Raw genomic sequence first — 15,729 nt, forward strand, 5'->3', positions numbered from 1 at the left:
TGGAGAGATTCTTCTCCATTGGCCAAGACCATGAGATAAGCCAACGGGTCAACAAAGTTAATGTCGGGAAGTGCCATGGTGGTTCTCAATGAGGTCACGCCCCACAATTGCTGGTCCCAATTATAAGCTGTTTACACTTAGCGATAGGTATGTGCACACGTCCGGATTTCTTGCAGAAATTTCCTGAAGAAAACCGGAAATTTTCTGCAAGAAATCCGCATATTTTTTTTTTTCGTTTTTTTTCCGTTTTTTTCGCGGTTTTTTAGCATTCTGCAAGCGTAATTAGCTTGCAGAATGCTAAAGTTTTCCAAGCGATCTGTAGCATCGCTTGGAAAACTGACTGACAGGTTGGTCTCACTTGTCAAACATAGCGTTTGACAAGTGTGACCATCTTTTTACTATAGATGCTGCTTATGCAGCATCTATAGTAAAAGATAGAATGTTTAAAAATAATAAAAAAAATAAAAAAAATGGTTATACTCACCTGCAGGCGTCCGTTCCTATAAATGCCGGTGTGGTTCAGGACCTTCCATGACGTCGCGGTCACGTGAGCGGTCACATGACCAGTCTCGACCAATCACAAGACCGTGACGTCATCGCAGGTCCTTCACCGCACACCAGCTATAGAAACCGAAGCGGCAGCATGCAGCTGAGAGGCGGGAAGACATCGAAGGTGAGTATATGACTATTTTTTATTTTAATTCTTTTTTTTTTACCAATTATATGGTGCCCAGTCCGTGGAGGAGAGTCTCCTCTCCTCCACCCTGGGTACCAACCGCACATAATCTGCTTACTTCCCGCATGGTGGGCACAGCCCCGTGCGGGAAGTAAGCAGATCAATGCATTCCTAGGTGTGCGGAATCCCCTGCAATTCCGCATTTTAATGAACATGTTGCTTTTTTTTCCGCGATGCGATTTTTTCGCGGAAAAAAAGGCTACATTTGCACAAAAAATGCGGAATACACTGAAAATAATGGTAGGCATATGTTAGCGTTTTTTTCGCGTTTTTATCACGATTTTATAGCGAAAAAAACGCGAAAAATACTGAACGTGTGCACATGGCCTCACTTTGTTCTTCCACTAGTCCTCATGGTATGCCAACTATTGCAGCAATCGTGTACATTGCACTATGCTCTGCACAGCAGGACTATGGTCCCTGGCCATGTAGTCGCCAATACAATATTAGAATATATACAATCGCCAATACAATATTAGTCCTTTATTAGAAAGGGGTACCATGTACTAAAGCATTCACCATACTTGACTTGGAACAGTCTTGGAACGTCTAGGAGGCACCCAGAAAAAGGACGACCTCCAGGACACCTGGAAGACTTGACAAATTCAAAACTCCCAGAAGAGTATTCAAATGCCAGATACTGCAAAAGCCTCACCTCTCTCTATCAAGGCTTTGATGACAAGGTATCCTGATTAACCAGCCGCAGACCCCATTGTTCAGAGTGTTAGGGTGTTGCCCTTGATTTCTTGACACCATAGAGTTGACACATCCTTAAAATTAGGTTTGGTTCAAATTTTGGATCCTTGTCTAACAGGATTCTTTGCAGACAACTGTAAGGTTGAAGGACAAATTCTAAGGCCAGTCAAAAATTGGTGAACAACAGGATTGAGTTCTATGGATGACTGCATCTTACCGGCAGCAGTAAACACCCTCAAATAGAGACAAAGAACAGATAATGGAACATGAACACAGTAATGTAACAGGAAACATCTTGAAACCAAATATATACAGATATGATAAGTTGCATGCTTGAGCCATGGGCTAACCTAGAGCTGTGCGGTTCGGTTCTTAAGATGGGCTGTAACAGACTGGGTGGTGGAACCACTGTCCCGTGATCCAAGGAAAGTCTGGAAGGGCGTGACTAGGTACCTCACCGAATCTGACCTCGGATGCACAGTGGCTGACAATCCTGCGATCCGAGGAGAAATGAGGGAGGAGGGACCAGGTGCTACTCCAGGACTGACCTTGGGTAGATGGCAGCTGACCCCCCATAGGACAGGAGGCAGGAAAGACCAGGGATGGTAGACTTGTCAAGCACAGGCGGACACGGCTGATAGACAGGCAGGCTGGCACGGCTGATAGACAAGCAAGCATACAGGAATACGAGCATTGGGACCTGAGAACTAACAAGAGTGTTAAGAATAAACTTACAATGTTGCACAGGCACCTCCCACCTGGTGGAGGTGCCTTAAATAATAAGTGTTCCCCAGCCATTGGCTGCAGGACGATAAGGACGAGGCGTGGAATTGCGTCAGTGAGTATGTTGGCGTCTCTGCTGGGGGAGGCAGATAGCAGGGGCAGCAGGAGAAGGAGAGGGAGGTGCGGGACCGCGGTGGTGAGAGCATCAGTGTCTCTGCCAGGTAAGAGGGTGCAGAGAAGCCAGCATTACACAGGCACAATATTTAGCCCCTAAGAATATTTAGCCCCTAACATGCAATGTCAGTCTTTAAAAATGTTTATATCCAGGTTTACAAAGACTCCATTGTTGATTGAGTTGGAGGCAATGATTATTTATCTTTTGAGCAACTGAGAGCCCCAGTACTGAACATCTAGCCTTATACTAAGACCACATACATTAAATGGTTGTCAGCTGAACAATATTTTACAGAATGTTTGACCAACAGACATCTCAGCCACCTATCCCATACACATGAGCGCTTACTCTGCTGAGCACTCTTGCACTCTCTATGAGAAAGCAGCAATGGTTCACAAACTGTAATAGTCTTTGTCTCATTCTTCTCCAGTTTTTTTCCCTGCACTTGGGCCTCATTTTGTGCTAGGAACTTAAAGAAAAAACTGAACTTAGCTTACCTAGTACACAAGGGTGAACGTGAATTTTCCACCTGACAACAAAGTGACCTGTAAGTTTTTTATTTTCCTTTTTACTAGTTGATATGTTATAACCTATAGTATCAGTTAACCAACATTGCAGATATGCAATTAACTTAAGCGGTATTAGCTCCCCTAGTACATGAGGGTGAAAGTTATAGTTCATCTTTTGCTTGATCTGTGGTGTATAAGCTACACGTTGTGGTATAATAATATAAAATACAACTCAGTACATGTGTAAATAATTATTAATGTATACTTCTTTTACAAATTAAGCAGGGCATACAACAACCACAACGCCATGAAAAGGAGGAACAAGGGATGATAATATTTAGGAAGCAGGTGCACCTATATGTTAAAATGAAATAAATTTCAATGGTGGTAAGGGGATATTAAAACAAAACTTCCAATTTTATACAAACTATATTTGTGCTGCTTCTAAAAAAACAAATGTTACAGCAATATTTCACCACCACAAAGATTTTATCTGTTAGTTCCGCTTCTCTACATATATATCTATATTTTCCCATGCTAAGCTCAGTTTTTCTGATGTCCATCTTCCCATTGACTGCACAAAATGGATGTGTGCTCCGGATGGATTATCTGCCTTGTCCTGTCCATTACAGGTGGGTTAAGACATTTCTTGTGATTTTTGAATGTTTTTTATTCTTTTACTTTTTTTAAATTTTATATCACATCCCATTTATTAAACTTTTAGCAGCATGTGATTGCTTGTATATTGAAGGCTAAAATGCCATCATTTACCCTTAAATATTTTAAAGACTTCTACCATCGTAGGAGGTTATCGGATCAATTATCATTGACAGTTTTCGAGAAGTACAAATTTCCTTAATAAAGTAATTTCCAGTGTGGAAGCCATGCTCTTGTAGTTGTTCCATACATTGTATAGGAGAAAGTGCAGGAGAGGCAAGGCTTGTCTTCCTTGTCAAGTAAAATTTGACGAATTTCCTTAATTTCTAAATTCCTCCTCCATATATTGACATTTATTCTCGAAATCTCATATTGTTCCCCACAGCTTTGCCAGCACCAGCTGAAGTTGTGAAAGGATCAGTAAATGACATATTAAACCTACCCTGCAAGTACACCTTTGAAGGCAATGCATATGCCATGTGCTGGGGACGCGGGGACTGTCCAAATTCTGGTTGTAATAATGAAGTCATCAAAACAGACGGCCAAAATATCATCTTAAGGAAATCTGACCGATACCAGTTATTGGGGAACATAGCTAGGGGGGACGTATCCCTGACCATCATTGGGGTCATTAAAGAAGATGAAGGAACGTACTGTTGCCACGTGGAGATACCCGGACCAAACAATGGTCAGAAGAATAATCTGGAGGTGAAGATACAAGGAGGTGAGATATTACACATCTCTACAGTGTTTATGACCTTAGGGCAAAAAAATTAGAGTTGGTCAATTGGAAGTCTCCTACGAGAACAAAAAGGTCCAAGAGAAAGCGCCTTCATGAGAGAAAATAACTACCCTTATTCTCTGCAGTCCAATCGATGCACTTCCTAAAAAGTTACTTTCTCTGATGAAGACCCCTTCACATTGTTTGGGACATATGAAAGAATGATTGTCTGTAGAAGACGGGGTGAGCGCTACCATGTCTGCCAACAGTAAATCATCCCGAGACCATTCATGTTCATGCTTGGGATTGTTTTTCATCCTTCAAAGGTGCTCACTCACAAATTTGCCTAATATGATTGCCAGGGATCTAAACCTCCTCCAAGATCAACTTCTCCCAATGCTCCAGGAGCAATTTGGAGATAACCAATGCTTTTTCAGCATGATGGACTCCACATTATTAGGCAAAAGTGACAACTAAGTGGTTCGGTGAAGAAAACACTGAACGTTTGGGTCCATGGTGAGGAAAATCCTCAGATCTCAATCCCATTGAAAACCTGGGATCAATCCTCAAAAAGCTGGAGTGCAAAAAAACAGAAATTGTGATAATCTCCAAGCACTGATTAGACAAAAATGTGTTGTCATCAGTCAGGATTTAGCCCAGACACTGATATCCAGCTGCCAGGGGCGAAGGGCAGAAGTCTTGTAAAATAAGAGCCAACCTTGGAAATATTGAGTTTTTGCATAAACTGGATGAATTTAAAAACGTATGAAATGCTAATAGTTGTACTTCAGTAACCATAAAAAATCTGACTAAAGATCTTAAAACAATGAAGCAGCAAATGTAAAAACAAAAATTTGTGTCAGTCTGAAAACTTTAAGCCATGGCTAAACATGACATTTAGGCAGGATCAGCCTTAGGTGCAGGCAGACCCCCCCCCCCCCCCCCCGCAAACCCAGGGCACTTCAGCCAGTGGCATGCCACTGAAAGCGCATTGATGTCACTTCACTGCACACCGTGCTGTGCTGGGCAGTGAAGCTGCTGAGACATGCTGCAGACACTGGAACAGCTGGGGAACGGGGAGAGGTAAATATTGTATCTTTAAATAAGAGGGCTGCATTATACTCTATGGGGTGGCTGCATTATACTCCTTGGGATGGCTGCATTATACTTTATGGGGTGGCTGAATTATACTCTGAGGGGTGCTGCATTATACTCTATAGGCTTCATTATACTCTATCGAGGACTATGCGGTGCATTATACTATATGGGGTGCATTATACTATATGGTGGCTGCATTATACTCTATCAAGAACTATGGGGAGTGCATTATACTATATGTACTATATGGGACCTGCATTATACTGTATCGAGGACTATGGGGAGTGCATTATACTATATGACGGTCTATGGGAGCTGCAGTATACAATATGGAGTACTATGGGTTGCATTATACTATATTGAGGACTATGGGCTGTGCATTATACTATGAGGAGGATATGGGCTGTGCATTATTCTATATGGAGGCCTATGGGCTGTGCATTATACTGCATGGGGAACTATTGAGTTTGCATTATACTACATGTAGGACTATGGGGGATGTATTATACTATATGGAGGGCTATGGGGTGTGCATTATACTATATGAAGTTCTATTGTGAGTCTATTATGCTATATGGAGGACTATGGGGAGTATATTATACTATATGGAGGGCTATGGGGCACATTATACTATATGGAGGACTATGGGGAGTGCATTATACAATATGAAGAACTATGGGGTGGATTATACTATATGGAAGACTATACAGTGCATTATACTATGTGGAGGACTATGGGGTGTATTATACTAAACAAGCAAAATGCTGCCTATTCATCGAGTGAATGGATTGTTTATGCCGGAACAAAACTCATTGTTCTCAGCGGCACATCACCTGGTGAAAACTGCAGACATGCTGCTGATAACATGATACTGTATGGGGACAGATTGATATATTATTGATTATTCTATCTTCATCACTGTTCCTCAACCAGAGTAAAAAGGCTTGGAAACAAGGGTCGAACGACTTCCATATTGTTGATCACACTTGTTTAGCGGCCTGAACTCAGCGCATGTAAACGCAACCGAAATGTTTCTGTGTGATGGTGCAATATGTGAGCACCAGGGCCCCACTTTGTCTAAAACCGGCCCTGCATTTAGGTCCTAACAAGAAACTGTCTTCAGGAACTTAGAAAAAAGAGAAGCCTGAGGAAATATGTAGAAGCAAAACCATGACTAAGGTCAAACAATATACCACAGTAGTTGGGGTCTAAGGGGTATCGTTTCTCCTTATGGAGAGTGACATACCATCTCTGGCTTGTCAAGGTAAGGAGGCTTATTTGCCGTACAATGCTCCTCTAGGAATTTAAATATGCAAATTGCCTCTTCTGAGAAAAAGAGGACTTAAACTCTACAGCGCCACCTATTGGAAGTAGCGATCCTACAAGTCACAATCAACCCTTTAACGAGTCGTGCAATATGACTTAGGATAAAAGCCAAATCAGTATCTCAATTCGCAGACACGGTGTTTCGGGCTGTTGGCCCTCGTCAGTGCGAAGCATGAGAACTGATTTGGCTAGGTGAGAGGCTCTGGACATGGGGTCTAAGGGGTATCGTTTCTCCTTATGGAGAGTGACATACCATCTCTGGCTTGTCAAGGTAAGGAGGCTTATTTGCCGTACAATGCTCCTCTAGGAATTTAAATATGCAAATTGCCTCTTCTGAGAAAAAGAGGACTTAAACTCTACAGCGCCACCTATTGGAAGTAGCGATCCTACAAGTCACAATCAACCCTTTAACGAGTCGTGCAATATGACTTAGGATAAAAGCCAAATCAGTATCTCAATTCGCAGACACGGTGTTTCGGGCTGTTGGCCCTCGTCAGTGCGAAGCATGAGAACTGATTTGGCTAGGTGAGAGGCTCTGGACATGGGGTCTAAGGGGTATCGTTTCTCCTTATGGAGAGTGACATACCATCTCTGGCTTGTCAAGGTAAGGAGGCTTATTTGCCGTACAATGCTCCTCTAGGAATTTAAATATGCAAATTGCCTCTTCTGAGAAAAAGAGGACTTAAACTCTACAGCGCCACCTATTGGAAGTAGCGATCCTACAAGTCACAATCAACCCTTTAACGAGTCGTGCAATATGACTTAGGATAAAAGCCAAATCAGTATCTCAATTCGCAGACACGGTGTTTCGGGCTGTTGGCCCTCGTCAGTGCGAAGCATGAGAACTGATTTGGCTAGGTGAGAGGCTCTGGACATGGGGTCTAAGGGGTATCGTTTCTCCTTATGGAGAGTGACATACCATCTCTGGCTTGTCAAGGTAAGGAGGCTTATTTGCCGTACAATGCTCCTCTAGGAATTTAAATATGCAAATTGCCTCTTCTGAGAAAAAGAGGACTTAAACTCTACAGCGCCACCTATTGGAAGTAGCGATCCTACAAGTCACAATCAACCCTTTAACGAGTCGTGCAATATGACTTAGGATAAAAGCCAAATCAGTATCTCAATTCGCAGACACGGTGTTTCGGGCTGTTGGCCCTCGTCAGTGCGAAGCATGAGAACTGATTTGGCTAGGTGAGAGGCTCTGGACATGGGGTCTAAGGGGTATCGTTTCTCCTTATGGAGAGTGACATACCATCTCTGGCTTGTCAAGGTAAGGAGGCTTATTTGCCGTACAATGCTCCTCTAGGAATTTAAATATGCAAATTGCCTCTTCTGAGAAAAAGAGGACTTAAACTCTACAGCGCCACCTATTGGAAGTAGCGATCCTACAAGTCACAATCAACCCTTTAACGAGTCGTGCAATATGACTTAGGATAAAAGCCAAATCAGTATCTCAATTCGCAGACACGGTGTTTCGGGCTGTTGGCCCTCGTCAGTGCGAAGCATGAGAACTGATTTGGCTAGGTGAGAGGCTCTGGACATGGGGTCTAAGGGGTATCGTTTCTCCTTATGGAGAGTGACATACCATCTCTGGCTTGTCAAGGTAAGGAGGCTTATTTGCCGTACAATGCTCCTCTAGGAATTTAAATATGCAAATTGCCTCTTCTGAGAAAAAGAGGACTTAAACTCTACAGCGCCACCTATTGGAAGTAGCGATCCTACAAGTCACAATCAACCCTTTAACGAGTCGTGCAATATGACTTAGGATAAAAGCCAAATCAGTATCTCAATTCGCAGACACGGTGTTTCGGGCTGTTGGCCCTCGTCAGTGCGAAGCATGAGAACTGATTTGGCTAGGTGAGAGGCTCTGGACATGGGGTCTAAGGGGTATCGTTTCTCCTTATGGAGAGTGACATACCATCTCTGGCTTGTCAAGGTAAGGAGGCTTATTTGCCGTACAATGCTCCTCTAGGAATTTAAATATGCAAATTGCCTCTTCTGAGAAAAAGAGGACTTAAACTCTACAGCGCCACCTATTGGAAGTAGCGATCCTACAAGTCACAATCAACCCTTTAACGAGTCGTGCAATATGACTTAGGATAAAAGCCAAATCAGTATCTCAATTCGCAGACACGGTGTTTCGGGCTGTTGGCCCTCGTCAGTGCGAAGCATGAGAACTGATTTGGCTAGGTGAGAGGCTCTGGACATGGGGTCTAAGGGGTATCGTTTCTCCTTATGGAGAGTGACATACCATCTCTGGCTTGTCAAGGTAAGGAGGCTTATTTGCCGTACAATGCTCCTCTAGGAATTTAAATATGCAAATTGCCTCTTCTGAGAAAAAGAGGACTTAAACTCTACAGCGCCACCTATTGGAAGTAGCGATCCTACAAGTCACAATCAACCCTTTAACGAGTCGTGCAATATGACTTAGGATAAAAGCCAAATCAGTATCTCAATTCGCAGACACGGTGTTTCGGGCTGTTGGCCCTCGTCAGTGCGAAGCATGAGAACTGATTTGGCTAGGTGAGAGGCTCTGGACATGGGGTCTAAGGGGTATCGTTTCTCCTTATGGAGAGTGACATACCATCTCTGGCTTGTCAAGGTAAGGAGGCTTATTTGCCGTACAATGCTCCTCTAGGAATTTAAATATGCAAATTGCCTCTTCTGAGAAAAAGAGGACTTAAACTCTACAGCGCCACCTATTGGAAGTAGCGATCCTACAAGTCACAATCAACCCTTTAACGAGTCGTGCAATATGACTTAGGATAAAAGCCAAATCAGTATCTCAATTCGCAGACACGGTGTTTCGGGCTGTTGGCCCTCGTCAGTGCGAAGCATGAGAACTGATTTGGCTAGGTGAGAGGCTCTGGACATGGGGTCTAAGGGGTATCGTTTCTCCTTATGGAGAGTGACATACCATCTCTGGCTTGTCAAGGTAAGGAGGCTTATTTGCCGTACAATGCTCCTCTAGGAATTTAAATATGCAAATTGCCTCTTCTGAGAAAAAGAGGACTTAAACTCTACAGCGCCACCTATTGGAAGTAGCGATCCTACAAGTCACAATCAACCCTTTAACGAGTCGTGCAATATGACTTAGGATAAAAGCCAAATCAGTATCTCAATTCGCAGACACGGTGTTTCGGGCTGTTGGCCCTCGTCAGTGCGAAGCATGAGAACTGATTTGGCTAGGTGAGAGGCTCTGGACATGGGGTCTAAGGGGTATCGTTTCTCCTTATGGAGAGTGACATACCATCTCTGGCTTGTCAAGGTAAGGAGGCTTATTTGCCGTACAATGCTCCTCTAGGAATTTAAATATGCAAATTGCCTCTTCTGAGAAAAAGAGGACTTAAACTCTACAGCGCCACCTATTGGAAGTAGCGATCCTACAAGTCACAATCAACCCTTTAACGAGTCGTGCAATATGACTTAGGATAAAAGCCAAATCAGTATCTCAATTCGCAGACACGGTGTTTCGGGCTGTTGGCCCTCGTCAGTGCGAAGCATGAGAACTGATTTGGCTAGGTGAGAGGCTCTGGACATGGGGTCTAAGGGGTATCGTTTCTCCTTATGGAGAGTGACATACCATCTCTGGCTTGTCAAGGTAAGGAGGCTTATTTGCCGTACAATGCTCCTCTAGGAATTTAAATATGCAAATTGCCTCTTCTGAGAAAAAGAGGACTTAAACTCTACAGCGCCACCTATTGGAAGTAGCGATCCTACAAGTCACAATCAACCCTTTAACGAGTCGTGCAATATGACTTAGGATAAAAGCCAAATCAGTATCTCAATTCGCAGACACGGTGTTTCGGGCTGTTGGCCCTCGTCAGTGCGAAGCATGAGAACTGATTTGGCTAGGTGAGAGGCTCTGGACATGGGGTCTAAGGGGTATCGTTTCTCCTTATGGAGAGTGACATACCATCTCTGGCTTGTCAAGGTAAGGAGGCTTATTTGCCGTACAATGCTCCTCTAGGAATTTAAATATGCAAATTGCCTCTTCTGAGAAAAAGAGGACTTAAACTCTACAGCGCCACCTATTGGAAGTAGCGATCCTACAAGTCACAATCAACCCTTTAACGAGTCGTGCAATATGACTTAGGATAAAAGCCAAATCAGTATCTCAATTCGCAGACACGGTGTTTCGGGCTGTTGGCCCTCGTCAGTGCGAAGCATGAGAACTGATTTGGCTAGGTGAGAGGCTCTGGACATGGGGTCTAAGGGGTATCGTTTCTCCTTATGGAGAGTGACATACCATCTCTGGCTTGTCAAGGTAAGGAGGCTTATTTGCCGTACAATGCTCCTCTAGGAATTTAAATATGCAAATTGCCTCTTCTGAGAAAAAGAGGACTTAAACTCTACAGCGCCACCTATTGGAAGTAGCGATCCTACAAGTCACAATCAACCCTTTAACGAGTCGTGCAATATGACTTAGGATAAAAGCCAAATCAGTATCTCAATTCGCAGACACGGTGTTTCGGGCTGTTGGCCCTCGTCAGTGCGGAGCATGAGAACTGATTTGGCTAGGTGAGAGGCTCTGGACATGGGGTCTAAGGGGTATCGTTTCTCCTTATGGAGAGTGACATACCATCTCTGGCTTGTCAAGGTAAGGAGGCTTATTTGCCGTACAATGCTCCTCTAGGAATTTAAATATGCAAATTGCCTCTTCTGAGAAAAAGAGGACTTAAACTCTACAGCGCCACCTATTGGAAGTAGCGATCCTACAAGTCACAATCAACCCTTTAACGAGTCGTGCAATATGACTTAGGATAAAAGCCAAATCAGTATCTCAATTCGCAGACACGGTGTTTCGGGCTGTTGGCCCTCGTCAGTGCGAAGCATGAGAACTGATTTGGCTAGGTGAGAGGCTCTGGACATGGGGTCTAAGGGGTATCGTTTCTCCTTATGGAGAGTGACATACCATCTCTGGCTTGTCAAGGTAAGGAGGCTTATTTGCCGTACAATGCTCCTCTAGGAATTTAAATATGCAAATTGCCTCTTCTGAGAAAAAGAGGACTTAAACTCTACAGCGCCACCTATTGGAAGTAGCGATCCTACAAGTCACAATCAACCCTTTAACGAGTCGTGCAATATGACTTAGGATAAAAGCCAAATCAGTATCTCAATTCGCAGACACGGTGTTTCGGGCTGTTGGCCCTCGTCAGTGCGAAGCATGAGAACTGATTTGGCTAGGTGAGAGGCTCTGGACATGGGGTCTAAGGGGTATCGTTTCTCCTTATGGAGAGTGACATACCATCTCTGGCTTGTCAAGGTAAGGAGGCTTATTTGCCGTACAATGCTCCTCTAGGAATTTAAATATGCAAATTGCCTCTTCTGAGAAAAAGAGGACTTAAACTCTACAGCGCCACCTATTGGAAGTAGCGATCCTACAAGTCACAATCAACCCTTTAACGAGTCGTGCAATATGACTTAGGATAAAAGCCAAATCAGTATCTCAATTCGCAGACACGGTGTTTCGGGCTGTTGGCCCTCGTCAGTGCGAAGCATGAGAACTGATTTGGCTAGGTGAGAGGCTCTGGACATGGGGTCTAAGGGGTATCGTTTCTCCTTATGGAGAGTGACATACCATCTCTGGCTTGTCAAGGTAAGGAGGCTTATTTGCCGTACAATGCTCCTCTAGGAATTTAAATATGCAAATTGCCTCTTCTGACGAGGGCCAACAGCCCGAAACACCGTGTCTGCGAATTGAGATACTGATTTGGCTTTTATCCTAAGTCATATTGCACGACTCGTTAAAGGGTTGATTGTGACTTGTAGGATCGCTACTTCCAATAGGTGGCGCTGTAGAGTTTAAGTCCTCTTTTTCTCAGAAGAGGCAATTTGCATATTTAAATTCCTAGAGGAGCATTGTACGGCAAATAAGCCTCCTTACCTTGACAAGCCAGAGATGGTATGTCACTCTCCATAAGGAGAAACGATACCCCTTAGACCCCATGTCCAGAGCCTCTCACCTAGCCAAATCAGTTCTCATGCTTCGCACTGACGAGGGCCAACAGCCCGAAACACCGTGTCTGCGAATTGAGATACTGATTTGGCTTTTATCCTAAGTCATATTGCACGACTCGTTAAAGGGTTGATTGTGACTTGTAGGATCGCTACTTCCAATAGGTGGCGCTGTAGAGTTTAAGTCCTCTTTTTCTCAGAAGAGGCAATTTGCATACCACAGTAGTTGTATTTTTGCCCACCACGTGATAACTTTCGAAAGTCTGCTGTTAGACCGAAATACAACAATCTTATACTGTAAACGATACATGGATTTCTACAAATAAAATACCTAATTTATATTGTAATAATATAGTCTAGAGATAGATTTGAGGTGAGTTTAAGGGTATGTGCACACGTTCAGGATTTCTTGCAGAAATTTCCGGACAAAAACCAGACATTTCTGCCAGAAATCCACATGCGGTTTATTTATTTTTTTGCACGGTTTTAAGCGTTTTTTGCGCGTTATCTTCGCGTTTTTTCCCAATGCATTAAATAGCAGGAAAAAAGCAAAAAATCCGCAAAATTAATGAACATGCCGGGTTTTTTACCGCAATGCGTTTTTTTTACGGAAAAAAACGCATCATGTGCACAAAAATTGCGGAATGCATTCTAAATGATAGGATGCATTTGTATCTGTTTTTTATGCATTTTTATCGCGAAAAAACGCGAAAATTCCTGAATGTGTGCACATGCCCTTAATGAAAAAAATCATGAGAGGAACTAGCCCATCGCCAAACAAGTGGCATTTATCAAACCTGTGTTTTTTTAGGTGGCATAGGTGACAGAGTGTGAATATTGCCGCAGCACCCTCTATATAGAGGGTGCTGCGGCAATATTCACACTCTGTCACCTATGCCACCTAAAAAAACACAGGTAAAACACACATACAGGTAAAATACACATGTAAAAAACACATACACACCAGCTATGTTGAACTTCTAATATATATATATATTTTTTGCAATAGAATACTCAGTAACTTCTACAACTACAGATCATCATCCCACAACCACAGAGGAAGACGTGTTCAGCATGCGTAAGTCATTTATCATCTTATCATCTTTGATGTTCTGAAAATCCCTATGTCATGCTTCATTCTTTCAGGCTCTGAACCATGCATAGATCTGAATAGTCAACTTTGTCTGGAGTAATCTGGTCCTTTAAAGAATCCCATCACTTACCAAGTATGTATTTTTTTACATAGTGTAAATGCTGCTGTTCTCCTGAATCCAGCTTTGTTTTTCTTTTGTTCCTACGCCTTTCCGTTCCTGAGATATGGCACACTCTTATTTGCATATAAAGCTAGTCTTTATAGCCAACTGAGCATGGTAGTCAAGAAAACGCCCACAGAGAAGAGTCCAAGGCCACACCCATTAAAAAGACTAGTGTTATATGCAGGGAAGAGGAGGCCATATCTGAGGAACGGAGAGGCGCAGGAAGAAAAGAAAATCAATTCCGGATTCAGGAGAACAGCGGCATTTACACTAGGTAAAAAAAATACATATTTATGGAAAGTGACAGATCCCCTTTAAGTCCTAAAAAAGTCTATATTTTACACTTCTGTATCTTCTATATTTAATGGAAAAATTATGTATTGTGATATTGTTATTTTGTATCTTCTTTCAGTTGAAGAATGTCCTGATGATGAAGATTAAAATCCTGATCAATAAGAGTCTTCCACATTACGGAGATCACTTATTGCTTGTATGGAATCACATTTATTAAAGGGGGGTGTCCACTAACCTAACTTAGTTACTAGTTTTGTCACAAATGCTTAAGAATTCTGCTTCTAAAAATACCTGTATACAGTGGCTTGAGAAAGTATTCACCCCCTTGGCTTTTTACCTATTTTACCTATTTTATTACAATGCAATCTGTGTTTAAATATTTTTGTAATCTGATTTGTGTGTGATGTATCAGCACTAAATAATCTAAGTTGGTGAAGAGAAGTAAGAAAAATATTGGCCTAAATTAAATTTATTGGATTCAATTACTAAAAATGTACATGTGCATATGTATTCAACCCTTTTGCTTTGAAGCCCCTAAAAATATAACTTCATAAGTCACATGCTTAGTGACAAGATGACCACCTGTGTGCAATCTTAGGCTACTTTCACACTAGCGTTAACTGCAATACGTCGCAAATGCGTCGTTTTGCCGAAAATACGCATCCAGCAAAAGTTCTTGCTGGATACGTTTTTTCGTCATAGACTAACATTAGCGACGCATTAGCGACGCATTTGCGACGCATTGCAAAACGTCGCGTCCGTTTTGCGACGCTTGGGCGTGTGTTAGCGGACCGTCGGGAAAAAAAACGTTACATGTAACGTTTTTTGCTCCCGACGGTCCGCTTTTTCCGACCGCGCATGCGCGGCCGGAACTCCGCCCCCACCTCCCCGCACTTCCCCGCACCTCACAATGGGGCAGCGGATGCGTGGGAAAAATGCATCCGCTGCCCCCGTTGTGCGGCGGAGACCACGCTAGCGTCGGGAACCTCGGCCCGACGCACAGCGACGGGTTGTTCCCGACGCTAGTGTGAAAGTAGCCTTAGTGTCACAAGTCAGTATATGCACACCTTTTCTGAAAGGCCACAGAGGCTGCAATTCCACTAACCATACACCATGAAGACCAAGGAGATCTCCAAACAATAACATAAAGACCAATGAGATCTCCAAACAACACCATGAAGACCAAGGAGATCTCCAAACAACACAATTAAGACCAAGGAGATCTCCAAACAACACCATGAAGACCAAGGAGATCTCCAAACAACACAATTAAGACCAAGGAGATCTCCAAACAACACAATTAAGACCAAGGAGATCTCCAAACAACACCATGATGACCAAGGAGGTCTCCAAACAAGTCAGGGACATAGTTGTTGAGAAGTACAAGTCAGGGTTGGGTTATTAAAAGAAATCCCAATCTCTGATGATTCCCCGGAGCACCATCAAATCCATTATCATCACATGGAAAGAATATGGTACCACCACAAACCTGCCAAGAGAGGGGAGCCCACCAAAACTCTCAGCCCCAGCAAGGAGGGCAATAATCAGAGAGGCAGCACAGAGACCAAAGGTAACCCTGA

General features: G+C 43.1%; 1 protein-coding gene across 1 annotated transcript; it reads left to right on the forward strand.

The window, feature by feature from the left end:
* Positions 1–2,395: 2,395 nt before the first annotated feature.
* LOC143774013 (hepatitis A virus cellular receptor 1 homolog) lies at positions 2,396–14,641 on the forward strand. Its single transcript, XM_077261305.1, has 4 exons — positions 2,396–3,471; positions 3,882–4,220; positions 13,609–13,677; positions 14,268–14,641. The coding sequence occupies exons 1-4, from the start codon at positions 3,423–3,425 to the stop codon at positions 14,294–14,296; spliced, it is 486 nt and encodes a 161-aa protein (XP_077117420.1). The 5' UTR covers positions 2,396–3,422; the 3' UTR covers positions 14,297–14,641.
* Positions 14,642–15,729: the final 1,088 nt, after the last annotated feature.

The sequence above is a fragment of the Ranitomeya variabilis genome, chromosome 5 (genome assembly GCF_051348905.1).
Source record: "Ranitomeya variabilis isolate aRanVar5 chromosome 5, aRanVar5.hap1, whole genome shotgun sequence".
NCBI classification, from domain to species: Eukaryota; Metazoa; Chordata; class Amphibia; order Anura; family Dendrobatidae; genus Ranitomeya; species Ranitomeya variabilis.